The sequence below is a fragment of the Onychostoma macrolepis genome, chromosome 21, assembly GCF_012432095.1.
Source record: "Onychostoma macrolepis isolate SWU-2019 chromosome 21, ASM1243209v1, whole genome shotgun sequence".
Lineage (NCBI taxonomy): Eukaryota > Metazoa > Chordata > Actinopteri > Cypriniformes > Cyprinidae > Onychostoma > Onychostoma macrolepis.
In genome coordinates, this window is record NC_081175.1 from 7,057,807 (window position 1) to 7,069,794 (window position 11,988).

At 41.7% G+C, this 11,988-nt stretch overlaps 1 protein-coding gene across 1 annotated transcript; it reads right to left on the reverse strand.

Annotated features, from left to right (window-relative positions):
- Positions 1-535: 535 nt before the first annotated feature.
- Positions 536-8,589, reverse strand: LOC131529502 (protein sprouty homolog 3). The gene is made up of 2 exons (XM_058759291.1): positions 8,051-8,589; positions 536-3,723 (listed from the first exon to the last, which is right to left on the reverse strand). Exon 2 carries the CDS (start codon positions 3,653-3,655, stop codon positions 2,810-2,812), a length of 846 nt encoding a protein of 281 aa, XP_058615274.1. The 5' UTR covers positions 3,656-3,723; positions 8,051-8,589; the 3' UTR covers positions 536-2,809.
- Positions 8,590-11,988: the final 3,399 nt, after the last annotated feature.

Sequence of the window (11,988 nt, forward strand, 5' to 3'; positions counted from 1 at the left end):
CAAGCACACACACACACACACACACACACACACACATCTCTAGTCCCTCTTTTCCAAGGCCATTAGTACGAGATGGCCTTGATTACTTATTTATGTGGCAAACAGGCAGAAGTGCAGAGAGTGGAGTAAAGAGACAGACAAAGACCGGAACCCCTCGGCACTGAAACTAACATCCATAAGTGTCCACACACATACAGTATATTTCCTAATTCACAGCATTTGTTTTCTAAACAGATCACTTATGCACTTAATAACTCCTTCAGGCATCTGCAGAATAGCAGTGTGTTTGCACTAGTGGTAAATACCACAAAACTACAGAAGCAACTAGACTCAGCAATGCAGCTGTGGGTATCACGGGTACTTTAAAAGTCCTGCATAGTTCAGCAAAGCTAAAGATGGATTTTACCTTCCCTAAACATCTCAAAATTTCAATTAACCCATTTTCAAATTTGTACATACGGTATAGTCAAAACATTTATAGAGATGTAAAAACAAGTCTTGTACACAGAATATTTCAAAATGTTTTATTTATTATCCATGACCTTATGGCCACACCCACCAGTCCACTCTGAAAAAACTGAAATCATCACATGGGTCTTTTCATTTAATTTCTTTTCATCATTCACCCGAAATAAATACATAGCTTTCCTTGCAACCATTTAAATAAATATCTGTGGCTTTATGATAATATCAGCAACAAAAAGTGTAAAATGTATATATATATATATATATATATATATATATATATATATATATATATTTATATATAATATAATATATTCATTTGTATAGATTTATATATATATATATATATGTTTATATATTCTTCTTTTATTCTTTTACAACTTACAAGATGCCAATTGTACCAAAGCAATACTTACTAATACAACATGGTGAACTTTTAGTGGTTAACTCAGAGACTGTGAACAGCACCAGTTGGGCATTCTTGTAAATTGTATGTACCTACACACTGACACTGTGGAGGAGAGGTATCTTCTCAATATTTCACCCCGTGAAAGCTTGCCTCTGATAGTAATGCATGTTTTCTGCTCTCATGCCAATAATAATTGTATTGGTAGAAAAAAATAAGATTGGCTCTTCAAGCTTGTGTGTAACCTAAGCCAGTAATGGCGTAACTTGTTAATGTCAGACATTTTATCTGTATGTAATTGCTGAAAAGTATAATTCAGGCTGTTTAGGTCTTGTCTGAACAACACATTTAAATCAGTTTTGAGCTAATTATTTCTGTAGCAATTTATGATAATGGATACATGCGACCAAAAGGAGCCCAGTTAGTAAGATTTTGTAGGGTAATTTACAGTACTGCGGTGCAAAACTGTGCCATGCACAAGGGACCTCTCCTCCACAATACAAAATCAGTCTTATGGTTAGTCTTAAGAATTAGCCTGGTATCTGACAAGGTTAATGTCCAACAGTAATAGAAAAAAATGGTAATAATAACCAGATTAAAACAAATGGAATAAAAATACAAATACAATAAGAATTCTATGTACATACAAAAATATAGCAAAGGAACTCACAAAGATGTGCATATTATTGGGGAAGAACACACACACTTGAAACAGATTTCATTCAAATCGCTTCCCAGTTTTGGATGTCAGTGCATCTGTTTCATCTTGTTCCCAAGCGTTGTATTCTACCTCGTTCTGGCCAGGTGACTAAGCCCTTGTCTCAATACAATCCCTTCTTCCTGTCAGATGAATCATTCAGGACCTACCAGAGAACCTCAGCAAAGGACTTAGAGATGCTAATGTCCCATGTATGGCATAACTGGGGAACCACAATGGTTTCATTCTGCTGATACTGCTTGGATCTGATGTTAACCTAAAGCATGGTCCTACAGGTTGTCTGGTCAATTTGTCCAAGAGCTCTCAAAGTAATGGCTTGTATCTCATCCTGAGAGCACTGTCAAAGTTGGACAGACAGTCCCTTTTGATGTTTGGTCCCACAACGTGGTTGGATGCAGAAACAGTCAATGATCCTATCGCTGTTGTTGAGCAGTTGGAAAGCACAATGGGCAGCAGTGGAAAAGAGAATTGAGGATGTAAGAGTGCTTGGGAGAGGTTGGCGTCAGGCTGCCCTGGGCTGGAAACCTGACCAGACACTTTATCTTTCAGAGTAGCTCCTCTAAAAATAAAAAGAGAGGCTTCTGCTGACAGCAGATGCCGGCCTGAGACTGCACACACATACACACATGCACATACACACACACATTTTTCCTTCTTCTTCCTTACAACACACTCATGTCTTTCTTTACCGTCTCTCTTGAAACACATCCCTCTTAGGTGAGCTTAATATTCTGATTTTTGTATGGTCCCATTTTTGGTGTCAAATAGAATTGACTTACATAGTCTGATTTTTTTGGTTGGGCTCTTCCCCCTAACCAGCGCCCTGTATCCGTGTAGAGTCTAGAGTGAGCCAGCTTGCTTACAGTTTTTTTCATTCAGTAAGGCCGAAGAAGACACACTCAGCACTGACTTCCTGTTGACAGCTTCCCATGTCTAGGTGATCCTTTTATCCAGTACAGCCTCTGCATTAATTCTGATAGCATACTCCCTGTATGTTACATATGATTCACATTACCCAACTCTATCCTGGAAGTCTAATAAATAAATAAATAGACACGGATTTACTAAAAAAAGAGGGAAGTAGGATACATGATGATGGACATGATGCAGGGAGGCCTGATTGGTTTAGAGTAGGTCAGTTCATTTAGCAGAATTCCCCGGCTGCTTCAGCATCAGAGGTGTCTCCTTGAGGGAGGATTGCAAGAGGCTCATTCATGCTGTCATACAGGCTTTTCCAGGGTTTTACGAAAGGGCACAGGGTTGGTGGCAGAGATCTTGCGGCACACAGCGTTAGTGTTGCTGCATCGGCAGCCGGGACGGGTGGCGCGATCATAGCCACGCTGGCACAGAGTGAGGCACAGCTTGGCAGGAGGGTAGCAGCACAGGCAAGGCAGGCAGAGTGCCAGGAAGGCCATAGCACTCCAGCGGGAGCAGGCGTGAGCTGGGGCGCAGGAGCACGGTCGGTCAGCACAGTTGTCCTCCTTATCTGCCGAGCAGTGGTAGAACAGGCCCTTTACACAGCACAGGCAGGTGCCGTACTCCAAGATGTTTTCTGCAGAACACAAGCAGCGCTGGCCACACGTCCAACAGGAGGGCAAATTACGAGGGGCACAGCACTCCTGGCACTTGCAGTGGCCACAACGTTCACAGATGAAGAGATGCAGGCCCAAGTCCTCATCGTCAGTCAGTCCTTTGCCCAGCGAGTCGGGTTTCAAGTCACCTTTGGGCTGGGACCTCACCACAGCTAGACCAGAATGGGAAGGCGTTAATCCTGCAAGAAGTCTCTGGTCCGAAGCAGCACTGCCACGGGACATGGAGCTCACGGTACTGGAGCGACTTAAGTGGGCCAAGTGGGAATGTTGATGCTGACTTTGACTGCGAGACATCTGAGGATGCCGTTCATCGAGTGGATAGAAGGCAACCTGAGAGGCAGGCTCCAGCGCCACAGGGCGTTCCACATAGTCATTATTAGCCCTTATAGCACGGATCTGGTCAATGGACAATACAGGGACCTGCTGAAGATCCAGGCTTTCAGGGTCCATCCGAAAAGGTGGTACTGGATCCATTCTTTTAGGGCCACCAGGGTAGGGGCTGATCTGCAAGGCTGACCAATATCACGGTACATCGGATAAACCTGTAGTAAGAAAAGAATAAAACAAAGGCATCATTGTTAGATTCAGAATCAAATGAAATGGTTTAAGTTTAAATTCAGTCTGCATAATGTGTAGGTGCAAAAAAAGCAAATGTTCATTTGAGTCCTCCTTTTACTTCTTTCAGATGGTCCATGGCTAAAGCTACGGTTATTATTAGACAGAGAGGATGGAGAGATAACGCCATTGACATCACACTGTAATTTAGCATCTGGAGAACACAGCTGTTGACACAAGGGAACGGAACCAGAGCAAAGAATTTGACAGCAATGAATTGTGAGAAACTGGGGAACCCAAAAGTCTTAGTGTCAGTGTCCTGAGGTATCTCTTCCTCAGCAGCTTGGAGGAATTTGCTGTAGCCCCTCCCTGCAGCCCTTCTTTTGTTAAGCCTTATCCTCCATAAACAGGAACAACATGGCTATTGGAATGTGCATGGAAAAAATCAGCATCCTGGAATTGAGAAACATGCTGCTTGCATTATTGGATGTCATAGCCGAACAAGACCTTGGATTGCACTGGATTAGATAACGACGGGTTTTGCTTTCTTCCATCAAGATGTGGAAAAGACCACTTTTGGTGTTTGTCAGACTCTCAGACAGTTTCAAAAGTCAATTTGTGATAAGGATAAATGCAGCCTATGAAGAGATTGGACTAGAAAAGAGAGCTGCCTCTGACATAACAAGCAACGGAAATCCATACACAACAGCAGTGATTAGAAGAAGCAGTGTCTGCTCCCAGTCCCCCAAGCATCCGGGGCACAGTCAGCTGAATTCCTGGCAAGAGCCCTGAATGCTCTCGCAAAAAAAGGTAAGATAGCATCCTCCCCCACCTCCTCTGCCCAGCCAGAAACTCAAGATAAGGAGGCCCAGGTCGGAAGCACAAAATGCATTTGCAAATTACACAGAGGAGGAAAGAGAAGTCCTGGAGCGTAATTACATCAAACCCAGCAGAGAGCTGTAGTCAGGTCCTATCAGTCCATCTAATTGTTGAAAGGGGTCTGCTGTTCATTTCCATGAGCTCATTATTTGGGGCCTGACTTCGAAAACAACATTGGACTTTTAGTCTCGCATCTGCAGGCAAGCCAGAGAGGAAGTTTTGGGTTAGCTCATCTGTGTCATGTCAGGCACTTTTGGTTGCATATTTGTTTGAGCATTTGCACATGTCCTCTCCATGTGGTTTTCCTCAAGTGTGTCAGCACTTGGGAGCATTTATCACTCGTGGCTACACTGGAGTTTATTTGGAACTTTCCACTGACTTGCAGTGCTCTTGTGTAAAAACAGACCCAAATTACACCTCAAAACGCTGCATTTCCTGGGCTCTGAGAAATAGTACAAAGAAAATTTCTAAACTGCCACTTTGTGAACTACACGCTCACCAATAACTCCTTCCACAAAAGTTCCTCCCAACATATCATTAATGAAATACCCTTTTATTCTGCGAGTTACTTCCCCTGAGCCAGACCATTTGGAAAGCCACCATCCATTAACCGAAAACTGCCTCCCACTAGTGTTTCCCAACCACCTCCATGCTCACTTTCTCAATGAACATGGCACATTTGTAAAATAAGCTGCGAAGCAGAAGACCAGAGCAGAAGCTGCTATATAACAGCCCCCAACACAATCTTCCACCCCACCCAAAAGCAGCAGTAAGGGTGCCAGAGGATCGATAAGTCACACTCCAGCGGCATAGCAGGCAAGGTGCTGACATCAGGAAGCCCAGCAGATCACCCTGCCACTCAAACCCCCCAACAAAGAGCACTCTGCCACTCCCTATCGAGTCCCAGAGCACTCTTTAGCCCCACATGCCCCAGACCGCACACCAGGGCGAGGCTGTACTAGAGCTGTGGACTGGTCTCTACAGTGGAGCTTGCACAATTGTTTTCTCTTAAACAAATAACTACTACTTAAGTGCCTTCCAAAGTGCTACTGGCTGTTGTTTAGGGAGGATTCAGACTTTGGACGTGTTGATTCAAATCTGCTTGCATTGTGACAGTGTACACTAGGATATTGATTGTGTTGTTCAGATGAAGTCTTCTCATTCGTAAGCTCTTTCCATCACCTCTTAAAAGCATTAAATGAGCAAGCACCTAGCTGAATCTGATTTAGAGTACAATTTATTTTAATGGGGTGATGATAGGGATTGAAGGAAAGAGGAAGGTTAAACTACACTACTTCAGCATTCACTATGAAATAGATCCGTTTAGAACAGCTTTCCTGAAGGCAGAGTCCAGGATCTGTTTCTGCAATCCAGCATTCATCCAAAGCATAGTTTTTTTTCCCTGTCCCACATCTGAAGACTCCATCCTCTATTTTTCGCTGGATGGTTTTATCATTTGAAAGGATACGCTGTATCTGACTCTACAAACTTGATAGCATATCTTACATTGGATGAAGTAAAGCAAATCCAATAACCATTCACCACTAATGGCTGTCTGTATATAAGAGCCCTGATCCAACTTTGTATCACATTTAAACCACTATAGTAGAGGGAATATGCATGCAAGAGACATCTGATCTAAAATAAATAAATACAAATTAATCAAAAAGTAAAAGGGAGACTATGAGCATACAAGAAGACAACATATTCCAAGACAACACCTGTCCCAGGTTAAGACACACTTTAAGTCCCAGAAGCATGCATACAGCTCAGAGCAAGCGAGAGACAGCTGCATCTGGAGCGCCAGAGAGAGAAAAAGAGGGAAAGAGGGCCGTGTTTACTCAGCCCTGCCTGCCATGAGGGGTAACCTGAAGACAGGCCCCTGCGCTTTGGGAGTATCAGTGCTGAGTGAGCTGTACCTCGCGGCTCTGCCCCGGGGCTCCTTGCGCCCGTTACCTTGCACACATCCTTGGCCAGGGTAATCCAATCCAGGGCAGGAAGAGGATGAGAAGAGCATATTATTCATAACAGTCACCACACACCACTGACTGGGAGAAACTTTAAACCTCTAAACAGGGAGGAGAGAACAGGCAAATGAGAAAAGGCAAAACATTTGTCCCGTAAAGGGACGTTGGACAACATTGGAAGAGCTTGAAGATTTTTGGTGTGGCCATCAGGTGAATGAGGTGCTGATGCCAACCGTTTGTTTGGGGGCTGATGGGATGTTGGCCAATGACATCATGCTGTGGTGCTATTTTAAAGCCTCCAGTCTCCTTTCATTGACCCCTGCTGCTGCTGATAAGCATCCAGCAGTTCTGCAGCCAGCCATCAGGCCAGTCTGACTTCCTGCAGGCTAACTGTCATTAGAGATATCCATTTTCCATTTCTGCTCTCTCTCTGACTCAGATAGAGTGGCAGATTGGCAATTGCTGACTGAGGCTTGATTAGCTGGTAGTCGCAGGGGGTAAGGGCCGAGGGCTTCGCAGAGGGCATATGTACGGTCCTAGAGGCCAGACTTAACTGCAGCTGGACTTGAGTTGTCAGGCACCAGGACCCTGGGATCTGCCCCACTGGCCCCTCTGGGAACACAGTGGGATTGAATGACAATAAACTGTATGAGATTCCGGATGTGCCGAATCCGACCCCCAGGAAGGACTGAAATAGACACTGCAGACCAGCAAGTTTGGGTGAGAGAGAAACAGAGAGAGACTTAGAAGAGGAAGGGGGGAGGGCCACTTAGAGAATGGAAGAATATATAATATAAAGATAGACTCAGTGAGAGAAACACAAAAATAACTGACAAACTGTGGTGTAAATGTAAAACACATTATAGATTAACAGATTAATAATAATAAATTAAGCTATTACAACAATATAAACTAAATTAACTGACAGAGTGGGGAAATTTGAGACATTTTAATACATTTGAACCACTATTGTTGTAAACCTATGCCATTCACAAAATTCAAATTCTTTTTGCCAGCCTCTACTTTGAGAACTTTATCACAAAACCAGTTCCAAATGCACAGAAACTTAGCAGTAGACCGCTGTGAGCATGCATGTGTCCCATGTCCTTTCCCACTCCACTTCCAACCTCTCCATCAGCCTCTGCCAGCACAAACTGGGTAGTATTGACATCTCCGACCTTGAGGACAATCAATTCCATGCCTTTATGCCTAAAGCCCTGTGCATTGGCTGGGTCAGAGTAGGACTTGAGTTTAGGGCACTACGCGACACACAGAGATCATCTCTCACTCGGATGATATTATACTCCCATTATATGTCAACTAGATTATATTTCATTCAGAGAACATCTAGAACTAGATCTAGAGAATCTCAGGAGAAAACCATTTGAGCTAAAAAAAAAAAAAGAGTGAAAAAATAGATTAAATCCGATTAAGACTAAGACTAAAAGAGACTTAAACAAGTGCTTACCCCTAAAAGGAGGGAGATCCATTTTGCGCCAAAACAGTATTTTATGTTTGTTTGTTTTCTTTCTTTCCTTTATGTTTTCTTGAGCAGTTTTCTCTCTTCTTCCTCCCAATGCTTCTTCACAACTGTCCCACACGTGCAAGCAATCCTGGTTCCTCAGCGCTCAGTCATTCCCTCTGAAGAACAGCAACAGCCTTTATCAGGGAACAGCTAGAGCACTGCACGTTCAAAGAGCACTCAGAAGAAAGACACGATTCTCGTGGAAACGAGGGCAACATGTCACACGGAATATCCCAATTTATTTGAATAAGAAACAAAAATGTCCCCGGGGCAAAGTAACGGAGAGGAGCTTTGCTTTTCAGAAGTACTTCCACAGCAGTGTGGAAAGAGCTCAGCAGCGTCTATGTAGTTTGTCTTCTCTCAGTATGAGCTGAAAATGTGAATGTTGGATTGTCTCTCTCGGACTCTCTGTCTCTCTTTTTCTCTCTCTATCTGTGTACGGTCAGCGCTTCCTGCTCGTGCGATCATCCACTCACTCCCAGAGCGTGTGTGTGTGTATATGTGTGTGTGAGAGAGAGATAGAGATGGAGGGTGGGAAACACTGAGGGGAGAGAGGGAGGGAGATGGGACGGGGAGAAGGAGGAGGGGTGGTTGGATATGAATGGTAGAAGGAAGGAGGCCGGGCGGAGGGGGTTGGGGTGGGGGTACTTGGTTTTGCTGGAGATAGTTAATGGCTAAGTGGCATCATCGGGCTGAAACCCAATCTCTCATTTTCTCCCCCTCAGGAACTGTTCTATATGATTCCCTGAGCTAAGCCTAACAAGATGGACAGAGGGAGGAAGAGAACCGGAGATAAAGAGAGAGAGATGAAGACAGTGAGAGATAGACAAAAAGAAGGAAGATATGACTCAACAATATGATAGGTGATGAAAACAATGAGGGAGAGAGATGAGAAACACAATAACTGACAAGAACTTCATGGAGAAACATACATCGGTTCTTGGAACTGTAAAGAGACGAGCGGCTCAGGCAGCGTTCTGAATACATATCAAGAACTCCATTCTTTCTGATCTTACCCTGGCATACAGTAGCACCAATAAGTATTTGGAAACTTATGCTACAGTTAAACATCTGTATATTCTGTGCATTAGAAGCAACATATCACATTGTAAATGAATATGCACCCTATTCAGAATGAAGCATGTAATATAATATTGTAATGACTATGACACCTGTGTGAACTCGAGGAGAACTGACTGCATACATTCACTAAAAACCACTTTGACACCAACCGGTTAAAATTCATTGAAACACAGGCTCAGAAAAGTGAAGTTAGCTCTGAGAAAAGATAGCATTTGTTTGCAGATGACACAATTGCTTTTAATACATTAAAACTGTGTCGTAAGTGTCTAAAAGTGTCCATATATATTTAGGGTCACTGTATTGGGGAAATAAGTGCATAGCAGCTACATTTAAAAGGAAAAAAGAACAACAAAAGACCTTGAACTTCACGGTTAATGAACATGAACAGAGCATGGAGGTATATGAACATCATGTGCCATTTTTTACTCTAAGAGCTTCATGTGGTTGTAGACTCAACATTTGGGAACTCACTGACCCATTCTGATATGTTTGTGCCAGCTAGCAGCTGTCCTAGAGCAGGTTACATCCTAGAACAGTGAATAATTCAGTATCTCAATCGAGTGCATGACGGATTGGAACCCAGCCCATGTTCCTTTCCACTTCACTTCAGTCATTGCCAACAGACAACAAACTGCCTTATCATAATGGCAGTGAAATTATCAAGAACGAGCAAATGTAAATTTGGATGAAAGTAAGGATTATTTATGGTCTACAGTGTTGAAAGCTTTACAATTTCTCCTGCAATGAAATAAACAAAAGGATAATGTGAATGCACTGGCTGGAGCATAAAATACACAGGATATTCATATGTGTTCATGACAGACTATTGATAGCACATAGAAGGTATCTCCAAGGTAACGGGACACATTTTGTGTGTATGTGAGCCTGTGTGTGTGTGTGTTAATGCGAGTGTGTGTGTATGTCTGTGTGCGTAATGGGGCAGGAAGAGGGGTGCTTCCTGGCTTCCTGTCGAGGGAAATAGCTAGGATGGCCAAACAGTGCAGAGAGAAGAGAGTGAATCAGGTTTCTCTATACTGAACACACTCAAAACACATGACAGAACAGCTTCAGCCCAAAAACAAAATCTCTGCTAATCTACGTAAACACAATGAAATTTGTTCAATTTGTGTTCTCTCAGTGTGCTAGGAGATGGAAGTTAATTTCCTGCAAAAATAACAGTAAAATTATATTTACTGGTATCTGATTCTACTTTTGTCTAAATTCTGTTTACTGGTGTCTGATTCTACTTTTTATAATTTGTGGTCTCAAAATATGCAACTATTCTTAAAACATAAAATAATACTCAAGAAATAAAAAATGATACTCAAGTTTAGGTAATGTCTCAAAATCCAGTGCAATTAAAAAATAGTTACCATATTTAATCGAACTTAAGTAATAAATACGTTACATACTATACTCGTTTTAATAAATTTAACACAAAGCACAGTAAGGACATTTTAAAAACTTACTGATAAGGAAGTTTTAAAACTTTTTTTTTTTTTTTGACAGGAAATTAAAAGACAAAAGAGATGCTCTCATTAAAGTTATCAGAATTTTTTTTTTCTAACATATAATGTTTATATGTTAAAATTGTACTTATTCAAATTGAATATAATTTAAATGTAAATGCATGATTATTTAGGACTCTAAGATATAATAAATATTTGAAATCAATGTCCTCAAACCTATTATCTAAAATTGTTAATCTTAGAAATTATTAGCTGATTTTATAGTCGTTTTACATTAGATATTTAATAACTTACAGTTGTTGTTGTTGTTGTTGTTTACAATAAAAATAAATTATAATGTATAGTAATCTGATAGGATTAGATCTTTATAAAGATCTGTTTCAGTGATATTGGAGTGAAGTACAAATTCCCCAAAATAATACATTTATAGCAATGACGTAATATTACTCAAGTCCTTTTTTATCTTCTTCCATCTGTATGATGCAATAGCATGCATCCATCTCACTTTTTATCAGTGTGTGAGTGTGATGGGAACATTGACTGGTTTGCATTTTCCCCCAAGGCCTGCCACTGCCTCAGCCCATGGCGATCATACTGCCAGGGAGAGAGAGAGAATGAGAGAGAGAGAGGCCATAGAAGGATCAATGTTAAATGGCCTGGTTAATGACCGGCACACAGCTGACAAAGTCATTCATTTCTGCCGGCACTATGTATTCTGTGTGTGCGTGAACCAGAGCAATTTGCACGTTTGCCTATGTGAAACACAAACATGACAAAGAGAGGTAGATTTAGGACGTAAAAAGCAGAAAAAGAGACCAATCAGGCTAGAAAAACAAAGGAAAGCTCAATGGACTTCTGATGTTTGGGTTTGATGAATAGAGAAACTGAGAGTGCTTGTGTGAATGTGCGTTTGTTCTGTTATGACAGCGTTAGTGTAAAGATCACTTCCCATGTCAAAGCACCACTGCAGATGAAGCTGTAATATTGAGTTACAAAACAACCCTCACTCAGGGCCCTGCCTCATCCAGATCGCTTAAAGGGATAGTTCACATAAAATAAATGAATATTCTGTCACCATTTACTCAGCCTCACACTGTTCCAAACCTTTATGACTGTGGAACACAAATTGTGAATTTTTGAAGACCATCTTTTCCAAAAAAAAAAAAAAAGAGGACAAAAAAGCCAGTGTTGGGGAAAGTTACTTTTAAAAATAATGCATTACAATATTGCGTCACTCTATAAAAAGTAACTAACTGCTTTACTTAGTTACTCTTTATGGAAAGTAATGCATTATGTTACTGTTGTGTTGCATTTTGTCAACTGGGCTGG